Below are 23,613 nucleotides of genomic sequence, written 5' to 3' on the forward strand. Positions count from 1 at the left end.
GCCATCAGCCCAGAGCCCGACGCGGGGCTCGAACTCACGGACCGCAAGATCGTGACCTGGCTGAAGTCGGACGCTTCACCGACTGCGCCACCCAGGCGCCCCGGAACTACCATTTTTAAAGGCAAGAGCATAACAATGCATTTGACTCCTCAACTCTAGGCATTTAATCCTCATGAAGAAGGAGGGGCAGGGGGTCAGGAAAACGATCCTAAAAAACGGCCGAGGCTCCCAGCTATTCGCCAAACCCACTTCCTCACTGTCCTGGGCACTGGCCCCATTCCCCAACCTCCCTCACAGGTAGGTTTGGCCACGTGACCAAGTTCGGACCGACAAACCTCCAGGGGAGTGATGTCTGCCTGACCCAGGAACCTGCCCCCCAGCCCCATCCTGAGCTTTCCCCTTCTTTGACCTGATGCAGAGGAGCCCGCAGACCTCGGGCAGCTATCGCCAGAGCCACAGGCCAGCAAGACCTTGGGAGAGCACGTGCTAGAAATGAACTTCCACTGTGCTAACTTCAGGCTTCTACAGCAGCTGACATCCACACAAGTCGATACATACTCATGTGTCGTCCCCACCAACTCTGACCACCACTCAGTTTCTTCTGTTTTAAAAAATAACTGTTCCAAGGAACTTCTAAGAGGAATAAAACTTGCTTAATCCAGGATATGGACTTATCAGGTGCTGGGACAAGGGCTGATCCTGGGCACACGTGTCCTCATCCACCTGGCCTCCCTCGGGTTTCTTCTTCCCCGGGCCAGGCTCCCTTCCCCCTCTGCACAACTTGCCTGCTGTGGCAGAGGCCACACCCTCTGGACCTCTTACCCCTTCAGGTGGGGAGTGTGTTTCACACCCAAATCTGAAATCTAAAGGAAATCAGGACCTAAATCCAAACCCTAGTTTTCAAACTCCTGCAAACGTTCTCTATTCCTGTAACGCTGGGTGCACAGAGCCTACGTTTGAAAAGGCTCTGGCTGGAAGCAAAGGGGAATTAACGGGGAAACTGGACCTTTTCGGGCCCCAAACGGGTATTAGGCAAATCTGGATGACTCATCACTCTTCCATTTATAGAACCTTACAGGAATCCTGAGATAAACCACAACTACTCACAACAGAGAATCAGCAAAACTGGAAACAAAACAAGTCTCGGTTACAAACTCAGCTCACTTAACATCAACAGGAACTAGCTGATGCGATGTGGCAATCGAGTGAGATGTGTGTGCTCACGGAAAATACAGAAGGCATAACAGAATTTAATGTCACCTGTGCCAAATATTCAGTGTCCTCACAAACAAAATAAATACGTATACGTTATAGGATAAGCAGTGCTGGGTACAAAATAGAACCAAATAGCTTTAATTAAACGTCGTTTAAATGTTTGTGTTATTCCACGAATATGTTTTAAGTAGAACAGAGTTTAATACCCACCTGGGCAAAGGGAAATTGATTTGTGAGCAGCAAACAGCTGGTGGCCCAAGAGCTGCTCTGCAGGAATGGGGCTGCCTGTGGGGTCTCTCCAAACCCCCAACCCCCTATCCTCCCACAAAGTGGCCTGCATTTGTTATGGAATCACCCCTCCCAGGCTGACCACAACCTCACCAAGGGCAGAAGGAAGGCAGACTGGCAGCAGACTGGCAAAGTACCGAAACACAGAAATCTGGGAGTTCCCGTAAGGACACAGGGTTTGATTTCCCAATAGTGAGAGCACACCGAGGGTGTTCCGTAAACTCAGAGCCCAATGAGTCTGGCACAAATACGTTCTCCTTTCCCCCACTCCCCAAAACCACCTTGCTTACAGATGTGAAATTTCTTTAAGAAAAATTTTTGTAATGTTTATTTTTCAGAGAGAGAGAGAGAGACAGAGAGAGAGAGAGAGAACGAGTGGGGGAGGGGCAGAGAGAGAGAAAGAGAAAATGAGAGGGGGGAGACACAGAATCAGAAGCAGGATCCAGGCTCTGAGCTGTCGGCACAGAGCCCGACGTGGGGCCCGAACCCACGAATCGTGAGATCATGACCTGGGCCAAAGTCGGATGCTTATCCAACTGAGCCACCCAGCACCCCAGATGTGAAATTTCTAAGGACCTCAGCACCTCCCAGAAGCCAGGCAGAAACACTACCGAGAAATCAGTGTAGCCTGAAAGGTTTATCAGGAACACAATATGGCTACTGAGGACAAATAAATAGATGTGCAGGCATAAATTCCTTCCTGGTTCAGTTCATGCCACTCCTGAACGCTACTGTCCCTGACACTCCAGAGTGAAGGTGCCTGCCCTCCCCACCAGAGATGAACAGCAATTTCAATGTCCACACCCAACAAAAAGTGGCTGAACTTTAAAGATTTCTTTCCTCAGGGACGTTTGGGTGGCTCAGTCAGTTGAGCATCCGGCTCTTGGTCTCAGCTTGGGTCTTGATCTCACAGTAGGGAGTTCAAGCCCTGAGCTGGGCTCCATGAAGTCTCCTTAAAAACTTCTTTCCACAGGTACAGAGAAGTTTCCTAACCCATCCGAGGCAAGGAAAATAGATCATCAGACCCACTGAGACACAGAATTATTTTCCCATTCCCTTGACTTCAACATCTAGTAGAGGGTGGGGTGCATCGTGGGAAAGCGACGGTAGCCCACTTTCACGCAAGTCAGCAGTGACACAAAGAAGTCAACCCTGTTCACCCTCCAGGCCTGATGGAATCCTTGGTTTCTAGGCTTTCCCTTTCTGCTGCTCGTCTCCTGGGCAAGCCGGCACTTACTAGCATTCACTCACTCGCTCGTTCAAGTGAGAAGCAGGCAAGAACCCCCTCATAAACTCTAGTGAGGGCACGGCACCATGCCAAGCACTTTATATGCTTTGCCTGGTTATCGCCATGCTGGAGATAAGAACCCAAGGTTCAGGAACATAAAGCAATGTGCCCAGCCACCCACCAGAAGGGCAGAACAGATATTCACAACCTGGCTCTACGACTGGACTCTCTGAATGCCCTCCGGGTTCCCTGTCCCCACGTTGGAGGCACGACAGAACACGTCTGAGAGGTGAGGGCCCCGCCCCTCTGCCATGTGAAACTCCCCAGATACTAAGTGTGCACTGGAGCTCAGAGAGTGTCAAACAGGACCTCGTGTGAGATTCTCAACACTGCACGGCGGCCGTCTCCCCAGTCCAGGGGAGAGAGCAGGCCGTTCCTCCCCACCTGGCCTGCTTCACCAGCAGGCCACCCTGCCTCGGCTTCCTCCCCTCCCCCCGGACCCTAGCGGAAGGTTCTTCTGTAGGCTTCCTTTGGTTCCATAAACTTCACTTCTGATTCACCTGTTTCCCAACCACTGTGTGCTGCTTTTATATGTCAACGAGAACAAAGGCTAAAAGTCAAGTCACAGTTGGTCACCTAGACTATCCAGACACGCTGAACAACAAAACTTTCCACAATGATGGAAAAGCACGGGGGCACCTGGGTGGTTCAGTCGGCTAAGTGTCCAACTTCCGCTCAGGTCGTGATTTCGCGGTTCCTGAGCCCAAGCCCCGCGTCGGGCTCTGTGCTGACAGCTCAGAGCCCGGAGCCTGCTTCCGATTCCGTGTCTCCCTCCCTCTCTGCCCCTCCCCCACTCACATTCTATCTCTCCAAAATAAATACACATTAAAAAAATAATAATGGAAAAGCACGAGTCTGAGCCAGTGAGGTAGCCACTGGCCACATGTGGCTACTAAGCACTGGGTGTGGCTTGTGGAACTGAGGAATCAGACTGCCAACTTTAACCCAATCTAAGTAGCTGCGTGTGACCAGCGGCTAACAGACCAGACAGCACGGGTCTAGACTCTAGCACGAGCAGCAAGCACGCCCAACGCAACACCCCAGACGACCCAAGAGGCAAGGCCAAAGTGTGCACGAGATCCTGTGGGGCTTGGGACACAGAGCCCACTGGCTTCTGCTTCTCAAGGAGGCTGGGACCTCCTCCAGCACCCCTCATTCCTCTCCTGACACCCTGCTTTTTATTTCTCCCCAGCACTCAGAGCCTGACACGGCGCAGCTCTCGCCCGCGGCAGACTACGCGCGCCGTGTGTTACTTCTACTTGGGGGACGGGGTCATTGGCCGCTGCATCCTCAGCACTGGGTCCCGGGGGGGGCATCCCGTTCGACCATCTGACAAACGTCTACTGAGCTCTAACTGGCATGGTTCGAGCTCGAAGCAGGCCCTCACGAGGCACCGAGTCTGGGGGACCCGCCAGATGGCACTCAACAATGGTGGCTGCTTGGGCGGGAACCACGGAACGGCAGCAAACCGCTCTCCGCTCTTCTGGGACTCTCTGGCGGGTTCTTCTCGTGTAGTGTGTGCCGCAACGCAACCTGCTCCAGAAGGGGGTCGCCGAGCCTGGGAGAGGAAGGGCTGCAGACAGATGAGGCCCTGAATCGGGAAGGTGCCTCCTGCTGGAGAAGGCCACCTACCCAACTCTCCATTTGACACATGGGGAGTAAGCGGCAGAGCGGGGACAACAGCCACCCCTGCCGACTTCTGCGAGGTTTCCTGCGGCTTCTACAGCCCCTCCCACGTGTCTGCAGCCGAGTACACAACGGCCTTGCAGAGGACCCTCCTGACATTAGTCAAGCATCTGCCGAAACGATTCAAGGACACAGATCCTCAGAGAAGCACAGAGAAGGTGTTCCTGAGTGAGAGGCCCCCACTGTCCCCAGGCTTGGTCCTGGGCAGGGAAGATGTCTGGGCTGGTGGCCGGTGGGGAAGGCCAAAGGAACACTGACTGTAAGCTGCCAGCTGAAGTGAGGATGGGGAGGAGGGCCGGAGAAGGCCAAGGACAGCAGAGGAGGAAGTGGCGCCCCACACCCCACACCCTGCACGATACTGGTCCATGTTCCTCCCCCTCCTGCTGTCCCAGCATGCTGGGCCTCTGCAGAGGGTCACGTGGGGCTGCATGTATGCCAAGGCCCAGTGCCCAGAGCAGGACGCCCCAGGCCAACCCGTCCCCCAGAACAAGGTGCTGTTCACGAATGGGACTTTTCTTGAACCCGCACCCGCCCACCAAAGCAGGGCGCCCGTCATCACAACGCCCCCGGGACAAAACCGCCGTCCCCCTTCGCCCATCCAGCCCCGGAGCGGGTAACTGAGGGTTACTGCCTCCCTTCTTCCACTCTCCCCGACAGACCGACCAGATGCAGCCGGAACAGCACGTGACCAACCAGGGCAGAGTTTCACCGTCAGACAGACCAGGGCAGGGTTGAGGCGGAGGTGACCCCTCCAGGCTCCACTGCCAGCTGGAAGGACCTAAGCCCACTCATCCGCACGGTAAACGCACCACCGCACGCACCCTCAAGCCTGGGCCCTCACATCTTGCTCCTCCAAGTCCCCCACCTGCCCAGGTCCCCAGAGGTCCTTCCCTCCAGCTGCCACTCACCCTCCGGACATCCTCCCACCCCTACCCAGCTCGAAGGCCAGGTCACTCTCTTACCCGCTGCCTCCCCTCCCCTGCCGCCTCTCGGGTCACCCTACTCACTCAGCCAAGCACACCCATGCCCCGCACGCATGCCTGTGCCCCACACACGTAGCTCTCCCACCACGGAGCCAGACCCTGCCCGCCCCCTGCCACCTCGCTTCCCCATCCTACTTCCCCACGTGCCACTACGACTGTGACTTCCTCACCTCCTCCTTCATCACACCTCCTCCTTCACCCCATCGGCCCATCCTCATCCTCACGGTCAGCAGAGGACCCTGCTTCCTACTTCACAAGAAAACCCACTGCCGGCAGCAGCAGGAATCTTGCTCACCGTGGGTGGGAATGCAAAATGGGGCGGCCGGCTGCCGGCAGTTTGGTGGTTTCTCATGAAGTCAAACATGCTCTTAAATTCGATCCAGCAATCAGGCTCCTTGTATTTACCCAAGGGAGCTGAAAACTCATGTCCACACAGAAAGCGCACACGCGTATTTACAGCAGCTTTATTCGTAATGGCTAAACCTCGGAAGCAACCGAGATATCCCGCAGCAAACGAATGGAAAACCAAGTGGGTCCGTTCCAGACAATGAAATATTATTTAGTGCTAAAAAGCAAGGAGCTTCATCAAGGCATGAAAAGACCGGGAGGAACCTGAAATGCACACTCCTAAGTGAAAGAAACCAATCTGAAAAGGCGACACTGTTAGGATTCCAGCTACGTGACATTCTGGGAAAGACGAAACCGTGGACACAGGAAGATCAGCGGTTGCCAAGGGTGTGTGGGGAGGGGGAGGGAGGTGGACGGTGGAGCGTGCAGGGTGTTTAGGGCAGTGGAACCACTCTGTGTGCTATGACAGTGATGGATACGTGTCACTATGCATCCATCCACACCCACGGAAAGCACAACACGAGAGCGACCTTGATGCGAAGGTGATGTGTCTGTGCAGGTTCACTGACTGTAACAAGGTACTTCTCTGGTCAGGATGTGGATAATGGGGGAGGCCCTGCCTGTGTTCGCAGATGGGGATTATATGGGAACTCTGTACTTTTTCTTCTTCTTTTTTTTTTTTTTTTTTAAGTAGGCTCCACACCCAACACGGGGCTTGAACTCATGACCCTGAGATCAAGAGTCACATGCTGTACCGAATGAGCCAGCCAAGCACCCCAACTCTGCAGTTTCTGCTTAATTTTGCTGTGAATGTAAAATTGCTCTAACAAATCAAGTCTATTAAAAAAAAGGAGGCTGTCTGGCAAAAAAAAAAAAAAAAATACATTGAAATGACAAATCTATATTCACACACACAGCAAAACAACAAAGCAACACTGAAAATAATAAAGTAGTCCAAATGCACTAAAAAAAAAAGGAAGCAGACTTCCACAGACCCCTACGGCCACAACCATCCTCCAGCATCCTTGCCCACAGCCCCTGCTTTACCACTCGTTAATCTAGATGATTCCACCCAGCCAAAGCCAGTTTCCCTACATGAGCACCAGTTCCCACCCCTTCAGATGCCGCTGAAGGACACTGCATTGCACGAGTCCCTGTGTGTCCCACTGTCTCCAGTACGTTCCATTCCTACTCCGCTACAAGGTTGTTCTTACCAGTAAACAAAAACACCTACGCCTCCAACCTCAAAGAAGGAGACCTCGCAGCACTTCCTCCAGCTGTCACCCCGTGTGTTTACTCCCATCTGTGTTGCTGTTGGCACCTTCTCTCCTCTTGCTCCTTCTCAAAGTCCCTCCACGCTGCCCCCCACCTCACCCCCTCCTTCCCCCTTAGTGTGGGCATAAACTATGAAACTGATAGGACAGTCACTAGGCTGGCCTTGTGTCATCAGTGAGCCCATAAAAACCGACGGGGGCTCTCCCGGGCAAAAGAGATTCGAAGCGTGGGGAGGATTCTACACAAGGGAGAGTCTCTGTCCCTGGCTTTGAGGACACAGGGGACAACGGCAAGGAATAGGAGAAGCATCTAGTGGCTGAGAGCAGCCCCCAGCGGACAGCCATCAGGGATCTGAGGACTCAGTCCTAAAACCACAAGGAGCCGAGTTCTGCCAGTAACCGGACTTGAACCTGGACGTGGTTCGTTCCTCACCCCAGCCTCTAGATCCCCGTGAGCCGGCCGTTACCTCGGTTACAAGGCCATTACCTCCTTGTAAGGCATCGAAAGAGAACCCACCCACACGATGATGGACCACTGATGCTGTTTTAATCCACTACATATCTGTTTGCCATTTGTCACGCAGCAAACTAGCAGACGACCAGTACGTCTCCTCCACTCAAAATTCCGCAGCTGCCCCCCTCACTCTGAGCCGAGGGCAGTGCTACGCTGGCCTACAGGCCCGGAGGTGGGACCGCCCTGACCTCCACCCTCCTCGTCGCTCACTCAGCCCTTCACGGGCCTCTGTGCTGTCCCTCCACTGCACCGGGCCGGCCTGGGACTCTGCTCTGCCCGGCGTCTGCTCGGTCAACTTCCTCCCCTGCTTCGTCTTTGCGCGAGTCTCTCCCCCTCATGCACCTGACAGGCACCGCGTCGGTGGGCCACGCGGACCAGCCTATTCTATGGCCCCTCCAGGCTTTGCTGCCTCGTCTCTCCCATGGCGCTGATCGGCACCAACATCTGTGCTCCCCTACTCACGGGCTACCACCCACCTCCCTCCGCTAGAACAGAAGCTCCTCAAAGACAAGTGTCTTTGTCTTGTTCACAGACGAATCCCAAGCACCTGGAACAGCGCCCCGGCATACGGCAGGTGCTCGGTAAGTATTTCTTGGGAAAAACGCATGATGGGAAACGTGTTGAAGGGCCTAGCACAGTGCCTGGTACACTGCAGGCACTCAATAAATTATGGCTGCGATTTGTTGCCAAAAGGAAGCAAACGAAGCACGGCCCGGCACGGGGAGGCAGCCCACCCCCGACGATCTCCGCCGCTCTTTCTGAGCACGGCCTCCTGCTGACGGACAGGCTCTCCAAACGGCTCCTGCAGCAGCAACCAGACAACCTCCCGTGTGTCCCGCCCGGACAGCTGGCCTCCTGTGGCTCCCGGCAGCCACGTCTGCAGAGGGACACCATGTGTGACACCCTCTCCGCGCTGGAAGAACCACCTCGACATGAAGTTTACCTGGAGCCAGAGAAACCTCTCCAGTCGGGGCTCCAGTGGCCTCCTGGGTGCTGCAGCGGTGGGTGTAACAGCCTCGCTGCGTAAATCAGCGGCTGGAGAAGAAAGGCAGGCATTCCATAATCAAGGGGTTGGGCTGCTGACAACCCGCCTGGCACAAGAAGTCGCACAGAGGAATGGAAAACCCGGGGTGGGGTCAGAGGACCCAGGCTAAGCGTGTGCCCGTGCAGACACTCACAGCACAAAGGACAACATTCCGAGTAGCCGAGACGCCTCACGGACGTTTGGTTACTACAATGTCAACCACCCGACTAGGGGGCCCTGGTAAAATCTTCTCTGCTTCTCCCACGCACAGCCTCCCGGGCCTGTCATGGACCCTGCCCTTCCCCACAGCCCACCCCGGAAGGCCTCAGGACACAGGGCTGACCACAGCCTCACTCCCACCCGGCGGAACACCCAGATAACTCCAACACTGCGAGAGGGAAAGGCCTTTTTTTTTTTTTTTCTTAATTTTTTTTCAACGTTTTTTTTTTTTTTTTTATTTTTGGGACAGAGAGAGACAGAGCATGAACGGGGGAGGGGCAGAGAGAGAGGGAGACACAGAATCGGAAACAGGCTCCAGGCTCTGAGCCATCAGCCCAGAGCCCGACGCGGGGCTCGAACTCACGGACCGCGAGATCGTGACCTGGCTGAAGTCGGACGCTTAACCGACTGCGCCACCCAGGCGCCCCGGGAAAGGCCTTTTAATCCGATCACACACAACGCCCTCTTCCTACTCAGGGAATGCCGTGCCCTGACGGAGACCCACAGAGTGACCTCCCCGACCTGCTGCAGTCTCCTCCAGCCTGCCCTTGCGCAGTGCACCTGTCTGCTCCAGGGACGTGCTTGCAGGCTCGGCACTGCACCTCTAACCACAGCTCATCTCCTCCTGCCCTCCCGGCCCCAGGTCCGCACCTCCATGTTACAAGAGGCAGCGTGGGGGCGGGCTCAGTCAGGAGAACATACGACTCCAGATCTCGGGGTGGTGGATTGGAACCCCATGTTGGGCACAGAGATTATTTAAAAATAGAGAAGTAAATTTTTAAGAAGAGGTCGTGTGTCTCTTATAGAAAGAGCAGGGACTTTGGAGTTGGGCCAGTGAACGTTCAGGTCCCAGCTCGGCCATGTGGTCTCCGGTGGGCAGACAGGCCCCACCTGACGGCTGCGCAGTGCCTGAGAACAGGTCAAGTGCCTGGTGCAGAACACGCACTCGGAGCAGGACAGCTACTGCCTCCCCCGGGAGCTGCTCGGAAGGCGTCGCAGAGCCCCCCCCCCCCGCCTCGTCCCCAAGGCAGTTCACCAGCACCGGTGCCGACCTTTATCTCACTGTCCGCTCTTACATGCCGGGTCTTGGGTCTGAATGCGGTCCTGAAAGCCCTGCCCAATCTGGGCTCCCACACACCTTTCTAGTCACCTCTCCTACCTCTGCGCTGCATCCTGAGTACCTCGTGCCACGGCGCTTTCCCAGCAATGCTGAGCTTTCTCCTGCTGCCATGACTCTACCCACGCCGATCCTTCTGCCTAAGGAACGCTGTCCCGACCTCGTGCATACTTTCAAAGACCCGCTGCCCCCTGTGTTTCTTTCTGGACCTCCCCAGGGGCTTGCTGCCGTGTTCCCATCTCTCTTCAAGCCATCATCACACCGCACGCGGATTTACACGGTGGCCTCCAGCACTAGTCAGCCCAGCCTCGTATCTTCTGGCTTCCCTGGCCCCCTAGCACTCCGAGCTCAGCACCAGGATCACTTTCCTGTTCACGGCTCCGTAAGGCAGGGGCCCTCAGCTCATTTTGCAAACAAGGACACTAAGGCCCGGGAGAGGCTGAGTGCCTGCCTTACCGGAGACCACATGCCAGCAAATAGCAGGTCAAGGGAACGCCAACCAGCGCTCCTGCCCAAGTATCTCAGTAGTGCGTGCACACGCATGAGCGGGCGTGCGTGCACGTACACACCAGCGGCTGTTTTCTGTAAACCCTGACATCAGGTCAAAGCCACCAGAACATCAGCAAGGGAACATGCTAATCCTAAAGCGGTCAAAGTCAAGTCAGGCAAAAATAAACAAGTAAGACAGGGATATGCCTCCTAGATGCCTGGGGCTTCACATCCACGTACACTTCCTCCCTGTGACGCGTGAACTTCTGTTTTCCAGACAAGAAACCTAAGTCCAGAAACCCAAGCCCTGCATCCCCGCTCTGTTAAGCTACTTAACTACCCGTTGCCTCGGTTTCCTCACCCATGACGAAGAATTACTTACCTAACTCTATCAGCTTTCGGTGCAGGATACAAAAACTACTCTACAAATTTCGAGCAGAAAGGGATCTAACTCAAGGGCTTGGGTGATTTCAAAATCTTCGTGAGGCCTCAAGTAGTTGGCTCTAAGCTGGGCCCCCAGGAACAGCTCCCCACACCGCGCCTGCGTCGAAGGTGCCAAAGAACCACGGGATTCAAGAATGCAGCAGGATCAGGAAGCCACCACCACGGCCACCCCTTCCACCGCGGCTGCCTCTCAGCGGCCAGGAAATGAACACTCGGCTGATGCTGGGACCCGATTCCTGCCCAGAACCCCAGGCCCAAGACACACACTTCTAACCCTGGCCGCCACAGGAAGGAAGGCGGCCTGGACTGAAGGTGGCCTGGAGGAGGAACGAGCCGGCCGGCGGGATCTGCCTACCGCCCCGCCCCCCACCGTGCTCTCTCCCGTGATGTGCCACAAGGCTGAGAACGGTACCACGCAAGCTCCAGGGCTGCCTGCTATTCCCGCACGGGGGGTGCCGGCCGGCACAGGTTTCTCAAGTATGGCCGCCCTGCTGGGAAACTCACCTCTCAAAAGAGAAAGCAAGGACCCCACTCCTTCCTCAGCACGGCTCCCAAATGATCAGATCCCCAAAGCCCGGGTCAGTACAGAACTAAAAATTTAGTTCAACGCATTCACCCCAAGTCAAGATGCCTTAAAGATTTGTTTTTCTTAAAACAATGGTTTCACATTTTTCCATATAGCAGGTCCCTAAAAAAGGTGAGACCTTACGCGAAACTCCGACAGAAGCAGAGAGCAGGGCCAGAGATGTGATCTGCACACTGGGCTTCTGCTCTGTCCAGAGCTTCTCTCGCACGGCCTCACTGAATTCTTAACAACCGCTCTTTAAGACAGGTGTGATGAGCCACCCGGCACACACGGGGACCACGGAGGCGAGGGGAGCTCCTGAGATCACACAGGTCAAACCTGGGTCCCCTCGCCTCTATTACAACTCAGGGGGTGCCAGGGCGAGCCGGGCGCAGACCTCGCCCCTAAGCGGCCCGCAGCCAGGTCGGGAGGCAGACCGGAAAAAGGCACCACTATGGTTCTTTACGGGCAGCCCGAGGTCGCACCGCCCCAGCCGCCCCTCCTCCCCACGACCTCTGCTTCCCCTGCCTCCGGTGCGGCCTGAGCATCTCCCCCAGATCACCTCCTCGGACAGCTTCGTAAAGGGCCGCCCAAAAGCAGCTGCAAGTGCTCAAAGCTGATTACCACCTTCCGGGCCGGCGCAGATTAGCAGCCTTGAACCCCTGGCTTCACAGAAAGAACGCTTCTCCTGCAGACAAGTGTGTTACTGACTTCCTCTCCCCTTGTCCGCCCAGGTGTCTAGATAAGTACTGTTAAAACACAGCAGGCCCTCGGAATCCCACAGCAGTCCCTCCCTCCAAACGAGATGAGGATCCTCCTGAAGTTGTATTGTATTAGTGAATTTCCTTCAAGGAGACGAACACAAACACTCACAACCCGTTAGCCCAGTGGTTCTCAACGGCTGGGTAACTTTGCCCACTCCGCGCCTCCCCAGGACATACGGCTATGTCTGGCTGTCATAACCGGGAAGCGCTCCTGGCACCTAGAGGGCAGAGGCCAGGGAGAGCCATCCATCTCAAAGCGTCAACAGTGGAGAAATCCCGATTTAACTTTCCGAATAACTTCTTATTGAAGTAAGCACAACGTTAAGAGAAGAACTAAAGAAAACTTTAGAAAAACGTATTTTAGAAATGACAATATTTATGGGGCTCCTGGGTGGCTCAGTCAGTTACTCGTCCGGCTTCAGCTCAGGTCATGATCTCACGGTCCGTGAGTTCGAGCCCCACATCGGGCTCTGTGCTGACAGCTCCGAGCCTGGAGCCTGCTTCGGATTCTGTGTGTCCCTCTCTCTCTGCCCCTCCCCCTGCTGACACTCTGTCTCTCTCTCTCAAAAAATAAGTAAACATTAAGAAAAAAAAAAAAAGTAGAGTAAAATAACTTCCTCAAGGCCACACAGCTTTTAAGGGGGAGAGCTCACACTGGACCCAGCCAGTCTGACTCCTGCCACCAGCACTCGACTTCAGTACCCTCACAGGCTCAGGCACTCACACAGCCCTCACGCCCCGCCCCCACGTGTCTGTGTCCCCCAGCAGCTGTGAGCTCCGTGAGGCCCGGGACCTCTCCGCTCAGGGCGGAATCTGCAACAGAGGCACCTACTGCAGGCTGGGTGAAGAGCGGATCAAAAGCCGGGTCCCTGTCACTTCTCTGCTCCTGTCTTACCCAAGCCGCCCTCATCAAGCAGTCAGGGCCACCAACAGGTCTGCTGCCTCAGGCCACAAGTCCCATGACTGTCTCCACCCCCTCCTCGGAGCCTCGTTCTCGAGACCAGCCTTCCACAATACTGTCTACGTTTCCTCCTATGATTTCCTAGAAATCGGCTCCGTGAGGACAAGGACTAACAGACAGAGGCTAGGGTAAAGGAAGTTGCCTGGGGGCAGGGGATACAATGGAGAAACAGGGCTCAGAAGCTTGGGCTGGAAACCCCAGAGGACCAGCTCCGGCCTCAGCCCTGCCCTCAACGCAACTCATACGGTCCTAACTGTGTACCAGGCCCTCTCTGTAACCCACCTGTAAAATGTTTTGTGGGTTCCAAACATTTTTGGCACAGAACCCTTTTCCCCTCAAAGGAATCCTAGGTTGAAACTCTTCTCCAATACTTTAAGATTCTAGGACAAAAAACTCACTAGACTTAGCACACGGTATCACATATTTTGATCCATTTGTCATTAATATTCCACCTGCTTCCCAAACGTACTTAACACTGGCTCACAATAATGTGACAGCCACCAAAAGGGTAAGGGAGGGGGCGCCTGGCTGGCTCAATCAGTGGAGCATGTGACTCCTGATCCTGGGGTTGGGAGTTCAAGCCCCACATTGGGTGTAGAGATTACACCCATACACACATACGTACATACACTTTAAAAGAAAAATTTTAAGCGGCATGGGGACAAGAGGCAAAGAATAAAACACAGACGTGGGACATTCAATTTCCATGGCACCAAGTTATGAAAGATTTTCAAGAAACGGCAGCTTTACCGTACTATATAATCTCACTTATACACGGACTGAACAACAAAGCAAAACAGGAAGAGGCTCAGAGACAAAGAACAGCCTGGTGGGAAGGAGGTGGAGACGGCAAAACAGGGGAGGGGGATTAAAAGGAACACACTTCCCGTTATAACACAAGTCAGATGCAGGGGGCAGTGCACAACCTGGGGGACACAACACAGTAACAGGAAACAACTTTGCATGGTGACAGATGCCAGTGAGATCTGCCTCAATGATCACTCGGTGACATACGTAAATGTCCAATCACTCTGCTGTACACCTGAAATGAACACCACACTGTGTGTCAACGACACTTCAATTAAAAAAAAAAAAAAAAAAAAAAGCAGCTTCAGCAATGATCCACAGTGATCGACGGTGTTTCCTTCCAAAGGAGAAGAGGCTCCAACACAGGCAGCGGAGCAAGGCGGGGTCCTGACAATCCCAGGGGGCAACTGACACCTGAGAGCCTACTCTGGGTCCATCCAGGTTCCCACGTGTGAACCCACTTCGGCCCCGTGACCACACGTGAAGCAGGTCTCCGAAGAGTACCTTGTGTGTCAACAACACATTTTGTGCTGGGCGCTTTCTAATGCTCGGTTAGAGGTGAGAAAGTGAACTCGCAGAGGTGAGGTAACTTGTTCAAGGTCACACGGGTAGGATGTGGGCGCAGGTCTGTCAAATCCAAAGCTTAGCTCTTCCCTCCGGGCTGCTTCCCAGCCACCCCCATTGCGAACCAGGCTTCCCAAGTTTGCCAAGAACCCCACGTGGCTCTGAAAACCTGCCTCCCAAGCCCTTCCCTTGAGATTCTGATTCTGGGGCGCTGGGGTGGATCCTGAGAAGCCACGTGTACCAGGCACCCAGGTGGTACCTGTAACCAGGAAACGCTGAAAACAACGACCCGAGTACAGAGAACAGCTCGGCCACACACATCTGAACCACAACCTGCTTTAGGGCTCTGATCGCAGAAGGGACGGCGACCGTCTCCCCCGCAGCTCCTGGGCTCCTCCCCCTGAGGCGGTCCTGAGTTCTGCTGAGTTCTGGGACTAGGGATGCTACTTGGGGTAGCTTGACGCCTGTCTGTCGGCACATCGGGGAGAAGAGGTGCCTCAGGAACCGCAGCTGCGCCAAAGATCTTCTCCCTCAAGTCTGGTCTCAGGCTCACTCGAGACGCCACCCACGCAGAGGACGAAGCAGCGGACGCGGCGGGGAGTCACCACCGGCGCCCGCAGTCACGGAGTCTCCAGCTGACTCTGCCAGCACGGCACGCCACCTCACAGGGACCCCCAGCGCCACAAAGTGTCCCACACGGGCTTTGCTACAGTACACACACTCGGGGGGAGCTGCGGCGGACCACGGAAACAGGCCCGGAGCCCACACGACGAGCAGCTGGGGAGGTGGCCACACCCCGCACCCCCTCTCGCACAGCCCCCGTGCCCTTCCTCACGGCGCTGCACGGCGTGGGGGTTCACAGAGGCTGTGTGACAGACTGACGTGTTCCCGCCCACCACCCCCGGCCCGTGAGCCCTCCCCAAAGTCATCACCTGTCACCACTTCCGTGGTCCCACTACTCCCGTCTTACCTGCCAAGAGCAGAGCGGGGGACGTACACGCTTGCTGAACAAAACCACGAGAGCACAGGTGAGAGGCAGGTCCTCTGCGAGCCGTGCCCCCAGGGCCCCAGCGGCCCCGGCTTGGCGCCTGCGTGGCCTGGTCCTCACCCAAGTGGGAGAGCGGCGGCTGTGGGGCCGTGAGAGCACACACCCCGGCAGCAGGGCCTGGGCCACAGCACGGACGCCACAGCACAGCCATGCAGGGCACGGGGGCCGGAGGTGGAAACGTGGGTTATTAATGCCGAGACCACCCAGGTTGGCACGCTGTGCTTGGCCCAAGAGGCTCAAGTTATTAGCATAAAAGGCCCTTCAGGGGACAAGGTTGATTTGGTGGCACCGGCCCCTTGTGGATCACCCTCAGGCACAGCAGCAGGTCAGAGGCCGGGAAGGGACAACAAACTGTGCGAGTGCGCCAGGGAGGGACACAGAAGTGACAGCGGTGAGGACTCAGACAGCAGAATCACCAACACAGCTCCACAGGACCCTGGGCCACCGGGAAAAGTCGCGATTGCCTGCGTGACACAGGGCCTGCTCAGCAAGGCAGGAAACCCCCGTTTTCGATGAGGACAAGCGGCTGGCCCGGTCACCTAACCCCTGCAGAGACAAAGATGGTGTTACCTGGTAAAGAAGTTACTAAATGGTCCCAGTATTTTCGATTTACTCCCATCCTCCGTTCCATCGACACAGTCCTGCCGGCGCAGCTCCCGGGTTTCCTTGGCGGAGCTCAAGGTGACGTCAGTGAACTGAGGGTCGTCATCATTCTCCAGGGTCACGATGGCACTGGAGCTGCTCGTGACCACAAGGTCCAAGATGTCCTCATTGCTGACGGAAAGCGTGGCTGACAGCTCCGTGCCGAGGCTGGACACGCTGCAAACGGAGACATCGTCGCTGCGGTTCAGGGCCTTGGAGGCGGGGCTGTAGAGCTCGGCCGCGTCATAGCCCGTCCGGGGGAACGTGGACGACTTCCGCACGCCCCGCTCCCACTCGGCACTGCCGGGAGCCGGTGGCGTGTAGGACGGCAGCGGGCACGCGCTCTGGCAGGCTCGCTCCGGGACGGTCCCGGACTCAGATGGCTTCCTCTTCACGTGGGCCACACTGCAGGGGACAGGTTCCGGGTTACCGATCTCTAGGGTGGGAATGCCCGAGTCCACGGACTTAAGGCTGTGCTGATCTTCTAAAGGCCCAAGCTTCAGCTTGGGCCCATACTCTGGCAACGAGAGGGATCTGGGTGCCTTGAGATTCAAGTGTTGTAGATTCTGAATATGATTTCCTGGCCGACCGTCCAGAATGCCCATCAAGGCTATGCCATTTGTAGAGGTGGAGAGGTTTCCATCAGTCATCTTGGTCCAAGGAGAAACTAGAAAAAAAAAAATACAAAAATGGAAAGTAAGATCGTGGCTACAAAATCCTAAGACACCACTCTGCTAGTGCACAGCTCGAATGTTCTGATGCCCTTTTTACAGAGGAATCCTTGAAAAAGTCCCACGTACTCGAGTTTTCATTTGGGACCAGAAGCTAGAGTTTTAGCATATATTACCACGATATAAAATGATAGGGCAATAACCTAAAGGCTACATACGTCTAAGGTAAAAATACTTAAACAATCCCCTTCCTCATCATCACTAGCACCACACCGGTCACATGTCTGACCCCCAGGACAACACTGGGGGCATGAGGACCAGGCCAGGCAGGGAGAGAGGGTTGTTTTTCACGTTTTGTTTTGTTTAACGATAAACAGAATACCTCCATCAAAAATACGTGAATTCATGGGGCACCTGGGTGGCTCAGTCGGTTGAGCATCTGACTCTCGGTTTCGGCTCAGGTCACGATCTCCTGGTTTGTGAGCCTGCCCCGTGTCGAGCTCTGCGCTGGGAGGACAGAGTATGCTTGGGCTTCTCTCTCTCCCCGCCCCTCCCTGCTCTCTCTCTCTCCCTCTCTCTCAAACATTCAAAAAAAAAAAAAAAGTACATGAATTCATAACCCATATGTAAGTCAAGTTCTACTTATTCTGAGCATAAAAATCAAGATGTTGCCATCAAGACAGGAACCAAGATAAAGCAGGTATGCCGTGTACGGTAAGATGACCCCAAGCACACCCAAGTCGGCCGCGGCCCCCATGATGCCGCGGTCACCTTACTTGCGTCTGCAAGGCAGGGCATATCACCCCCATGACCATGGAGGAAACCAAGGCTCCAAGGGTAATAAACGGGTTCGAGATCATAGTGTTACTTGGTGTCAGAGCTTGGACTGACCCCAAAACGGGCCAAACCTAGTGGATGAAAAGCCTAGTGTGGGGTTGTCAAAACCCAGGTAAGAGGCTGCTTCGGGGAAGACACATAATCAATACAGGAAAAACAGACCAAGGACCCACAATAGAGATTTGAGTGACAAGAGTCAAAGCTGTTGGTGACACACACCCCTGCCTACAGCGCTCTGGCCTAAGGCTGGGGTGGGAATGACGGGGTGGCAGGTGCACAGGCCTGGACAGCACAGCCCCTGGGAGACTGAGAACCCAGGTGGAGGTGATGCGACCTTCTACTGACCTTTAGAATGTCACAACTAACTGGGGCGCCTGGGTGGCTCAGTCGGGTACGCATCTGACTTCGGTTCAGGTCATGATCTCACGGTGTGTTGAGTTGGAGCCCCTCATTGGGCTCAGTGCTGTCAACATAGAGCTCGCTTCGGACCTTCTGTCTCCCTCTCTCTGCCCTTCTCCCACTCATGCTCTCTCTCCCTCTCTCTCAAAAATAAATTTTAAAAATAAAATAAATAAAATGTCAAAACTAAAGAACCTTGATGCGGTTACTGAAATCTGATCCGTGGCATAAGACAAGATAAAGAATGGTACTTTCTTGGGTCCCAATGGGACTCTTCCTGGGCTCTAACCCCAGCTGCGCTGGACTGCCTGGGCAGAATTAAGAAAAGTAGCAGGAGAAAAGCATTCCAAAGGCACTCTCTTGGCAACGGCCGTCATCAAAGAGGCAGCGGTGGAAGGTTCTGAAGCATGGCGGCAACAATGGTAACCACCCCCTTTTGGGGGTCACTGGGCCTTCCTGAACCCCTTCAGGAAGCCTGGCCCCTTCACCACGTCAACACAGCAAAAGCAAATTCACTAGAAGCGAACCAGAGGGCGGGGGTGATCTCCCTCCCTCCCTCCCAGAAATCGAAGGAACCAGCCAGACCGTGCAGCACTGGAGCCAAAATAGAAACGTGAAGGAATGAATCAAAATGCAGAATTCAAAAATAGACTGAACTATGTATAAAAACTTGAAATATGACCGAGTGAGTAAGGATTATTTAATCATGATGTTGTACTGATCAATTATCAATTTTTCTTAGAAGGCAGAACCGCACCGCACCAAAACCAAAATACCAAATTAGACTCTAATGCAAATATAAAACTATAAATGTGTCACCTGAAGTGCTTCTCTAACCTGCAGCGCAAAAACTCGGTTTATTCTCCGAAAGAATCTGGCATCACCTCGGCACACGTGAACACAGTTTCGGTGTCTCACGGTGCCCGCCGCCCTCGGTTTCCTGGGCTGGAGCCTCCACTCTGCGTCCCCAGCCCCGAGCTCCTCCAGGCAAAGCCACGGCAAACTCTGAGACCCTGAGACCCTGCTCTAGGAAAGTGCCCGAACTCAACCCCTCTCTGTAGCAACAGGATTCACAACAGCGAGACACAGAGAGATTCACAGGTACCCGGACTGGAGAATTGTACGCTTTTCTTTCTTTAATCAAAAGGAGAATACGGTAAGAAACATTTTTAGCACGTAGTTAAGAGCTAACGTCTGGCAATGTCAAAAGTTCCTAGAATTATCAAAACACCATCAACACTCTGACAGGTCAGGCTGGCAAAAAGCCAGCAACACAAGAGGAAATCTTCACCGTGAGCGGAGCCGAAAGCCTGGTGACCTGGCCAGCTGAAATGAAATTCTGGCCCTGCCACTTACCACGGGGAGAAGCTGAACCTTCCTGGTGCCCGGCAGTTAAATGGGGCAACAGCACGAAACTCACGGCTGCTCTGAGGATAAATGAAATGAGGCATTTCGTTTATGGGCACGTGGGCACGCCCCACGTCTGACCACAGCAGGTGCCCAGTAAATGCGAATTTCCTCTCCTCCAGCCACATAAAGAGCTGAGTACCTGCAAAAACTGTGTTCAGACTGGGCTTTTGACACTAAAACAGGAACACAAAACAAGCGTGCTCAGTGAACACTAGGACCCCTGCTCCGAATCGCCCAGGTGAAAGCATGCGGAAGGTGAACGAAGCAGGTCTGGCAGAGCCCTGGGGGCCAGGACAGCGGGACGAGGGCCTCTTCTGAGGAGAAAACGAATGACCTTTGAAGGCTCCACTGCTTCCAAGTCCAACTTAAGTTCCTTAAGCCTCACAAACAAGGTGGCAGCCTTCAGGGAAATAAACCGAAGAGCAAGAACGTACTTCCATTTGCAACACACTCTTACACCAAACCCCGCAAGGGCCAAGGCCACCTGTCCTCAAGCCCTTCCGCCTGGGGCCACCAGTACAATGAAGCCAGAAGCCGCGGTCCAGAGCACCTGCCTTCCGAGGCTGCGCAAACAAAGCGCCCGCTTCTCAGAGAGGCTGCAGGGTGGACTCTGGAAGCCTGCCAGGAGGCCAGCTGCAGATGCCGGCCTCCAAGTCACACGTTCTCTAAAGACAGGATCAGCCTGAATCCCCCGAGCCGGCACGGGGTCCCCCCCCCCGAGCCCATCCTTGCCAGCCTCAGCAGCCTCGTGCCGTCACCCTCGCGCCTCTCAAAACCCAGCCGCGCGGCCCCACTGCCCGGATGCTCTCCCCAGCTCGGCCACGGGCGCCCCCGGGGATCTGGTACGTATGCCGCAAGGAGACCCAGCCCACCTGCGAGACCACCTCCTCTGAGAAGCCTTCCCCTACTCCCCCCGGGAAGCTGCGGATCCCCCTTCCTCTCAGGCTCTTTTTGGCCACACCCCTCACACAACTGTATTTACAGCTGTCCCCATGTCTCTCTGCTGGTTTCTAGGCTTCGGGCAGGTACAGCACTAAGCTAACGGGTTCCAGATGCCACTGCCTGGCAGGGACTGAGGACTCAAAAATCCATTTGCGGAGTTAATCATTATTAACAACGATGTCCTAAGAGGGCAGGTTTCAGGGACAGTCCATCCAAGAAACCTCTGCTGAGAGCTGGGCTACGCTTCAAGAACATGGTGAGCAGCAGAGGTCACAAGATGAGGAAGAAAATCCCCGCCGTCAAGTCCCGGCATCGTGTGCGGACAAGAGACACAGCAAGCGAGTGACGAGGAGTGACGACGGGCTACCGCGCCACCCGGTGAGCGCCAGCGGGCACATGATGGTTCGGAAAGTAAGAGACTTCCTCCCTCTGCACTTGCTTCCCAGAGCCTCAGACAAAACCCCTCGCCCGCAGCAGTGGCCGTGGCAACAGGCTCCCTCCCCACTTCTTCTGGGCCCAGGCGGCCAGCCACAGGCACGCGATACAAGGTTAATGATGACCAGCCATCATCACCTCCCAGACCTGGAAAAACACACAAAACATCAAGTGCAGACATGAGGAAGGCTTTTATCCCAGGCGACAAGACCACCCACATTTTATTTACCAGTCACAAAACTGAGTTCTGTAGCGAGCAAAGAGGGAAGGGGCCCGAGACATTCGAATGCCCTTCTCCCCACGGGGGTAGGTCTGCAACACAAGTCAGGAAGCAGACGGCAGTGACTCTGAATGAGGTTCTGGAACACAATTCCATCTTGAACAGAAGTTTAATTTTCTTCTCTTTACTGCATATATATTTTTTTTAAAGTAGGCTCCATGCCCAAAGTGGGGATTGAACTCACGACCCTGAGATCCAACGTTGCTCTCTCTACTGACTTAGCCAGCCAAGCTCCCCTAATTGTCTTCTCTTTAAAAAGCAGTGGTGGGGCACCCGCGTGGCTCAGTCAGTTGAGCGTCCGACTTCGGCTCAGGTCATGATCTCACAGTTCGTGGGTTCAAGCCTCCCCGTCGGGCTCTGTGCTGACAGCTGGGAGCCTGGAGCCTCCTTTGGATTCTGTGTCTCCCTCTCTCTCTGCTCCCCTGCCACTCACTCTCTGTCTCTCTCTCTGTCTCTCTCTCTTTCTCTCTCTCAAAACTAAATAAATGTTAAAAAAAAAGAAAAAGCAGAGGCACAAAGTCTTGACCAAGTCTTCGTCAATAAGCAGTTTACAAGGCCAAACCCAAATGGCTCAATTACGTCCCCGGCAGAAACATCTCCACTCGTCGGTGGCCTGGGGCAGAAATAATACTGCCCACCCACTCGGAGGCTCCCTCCTGTCCACAGGCCTTTGCTCACCGCCGCCCTCCCTGTCCCAGCTCCTCCCTGGTTGCTGCTTTCTCACACCCCGTCAGCACCCGGGACACTTCTGCTCTCCCTGACCCTCCAAGGAGGGCACACCTGCCCTTGCTGCCGGACGTCCCATCAGCCCTGCTCCACCACTGAGGTCCATATCCTTAAATCTTCTTTTTTTCCATAGAGCACGAGTGGGGGACGGGGCAGAGGGAGAATCCCAAGCAGCCTCCTCACTCAGTTGGGTGGGGGCTGGAGTGGGGGGCGACTCAATCCCCCGACCCTGGGTCATGACTTGAGCCGAAGTCAAGAGTCAGATGCCCAACCGACCGAGCCGCCAAGGGGCCCCTCCATACCCTTAATCTTGAGAGGAGACAGGTTCTGGCTCCTTTCCGTCAACCATGGCCTGGGAATACACCTGTCACAGGGTCAAAGTCTCAAGAGGGCAGGACCAGGTCCACAGCACCCAACACCCCCAGAGCATCACTAAAACTACAACTTAACGAGTACCAGGTTCTGTTCTAAGCTCCTAACATCACCATTCTGTTTTCATAGCCCTCATAGCCCTACGTGCTACGTATTACCCCCCTTTGTACAGAGGAGGAAACTGAGGCCCGTGGCTCACCCAAGAGCTCCACTTTTATGTGGCAGCAGCTGGGGCCTGAACCCAAATCTGTGACTCCCAGGCCCCTCGGTCTGCTTTGCTACTCACACAGCTCTAACGCAGACGTCAGGAACCTCCCCAAATCCTCATCCCTCCCGTGAAAGAGCAGACTGCCTTCCACCGTTTCCCAGATGGGAATGAAGCCAGGCTTGAGCCGCGGCTGGGTAGGCGAGGCCCTACCTGAGTCTTCTCTTTCCAACACCCACGTCATTCTGTACAAGTCCCCTCCGGGTCCTTCACGCTTCCTGGGGAGAAGTCTGGTGAGACCGCCAGCCTCCTGGCAGGACTGGTGCACACACACACACACCCGCCAAGCTTTCACCTTGACCCTGGAGGACAGGACCAGTCAGGAGAAACAGGCTAGTTAAGCCTCTGAAGTGAGGTCCCCCTTTTTTTTTTTTTTTAAAGTAATCTCTACACCCAACGTGGGGTTCAAACTCTCGACCCTGAGATTAAGAGTCACGCTCCTCCGACTGAGCCAGCCAGGCACCCCTGAAAGGAGGTTCTGACACCAAGGAGAACCCCCTGATCTAGGTGGTATCTCCCATGTAAATGAGCCTGCTTTGTACAGGGCTCCACAAACACCAACCACTGTGAGTCCCTTTCTCTCTTTAATGTCATGGTTTACACAGAGAGGACCCTGGAAAGAAAGGCACAGGATGTTCTGGAACTCGGGTTCCTTGGCATTAACAATTAACATGAGCCGCCTCTGCTCACCAAGTGAGCTTTAGATGTTAGGCGCAGTGTTCAGAGTTCACACCCGCAATCTTTGTAACCTCCTCAGCAACCCCGAGAGTTCAAGGTACCCTCACCGCCAGCTCACACACAAGGAGACAAGGCACAAGGGGCGCGTGTCACGAAGTAGCTGTGCGAGGGCCGACCTGGATACGACTCTAAGCCTTCCTCTTCCTGCTGCCACGCAAGCAGCCTACGATGGTGGGTTAATTTGCACTATGCAGAATGGGAAAGTCGACTACAAAAGTAAGTTGGTTTTTACGTGGGTTATTCTTCAGGATAAAAATAACCCTAAGACAGACTTTCCTGAGAGCTCAATATACTCCTC

At 54.8% G+C, this 23,613-nt stretch overlaps 1 protein-coding gene and 1 long non-coding RNA gene across 5 annotated transcripts in view; one reads left to right on the top strand and one right to left on the bottom strand.

The window, feature by feature from the left end:
- TBC1D14 (TBC1 domain family member 14) overlaps nucleotides 1–23,613 on the bottom strand; it is a 111,915-nt gene that overhangs the window by 83,947 nt on the left and 4,355 nt on the right. For 3 of the 4 annotated variants that reach the window (XM_047091799.1, XM_047091797.1, XM_047091798.1), the window contains one exon: nucleotides 16,169–16,907. In XM_047091799.1, the coding sequence (XP_046947755.1) occupies nucleotides 16,169–16,890 (722 nt within the window). In that variant the 5' untranslated portion in view covers nucleotides 16,891–16,907. Of the gene's footprint in view, nucleotides 1–16,168; nucleotides 16,908–18,093; nucleotides 18,113–23,613 lie in introns of those variants that run through there. The other variant, XM_047091800.1, reaches the window with a different exon arrangement.
- LOC124520740 (uncharacterized) lies at nucleotides 7,283–12,561 on the top strand. The gene is made up of 2 exons (XR_006964397.1): nucleotides 7,283–8,177; nucleotides 10,723–12,561. It is a non-coding gene; the product is annotated as an uncharacterized LOC124520740 (long non-coding RNA).

The sequence above is a fragment of the Lynx rufus genome, unplaced genomic scaffold (genome assembly GCF_022079265.1).
Source record: "Lynx rufus isolate CCGP_SWC_20201006 ecotype Redwood Valley unplaced genomic scaffold, mLynRuf1.p SCAF_3, whole genome shotgun sequence".
Classification (NCBI taxonomy): domain Eukaryota; kingdom Metazoa; phylum Chordata; class Mammalia; order Carnivora; family Felidae; genus Lynx; species Lynx rufus.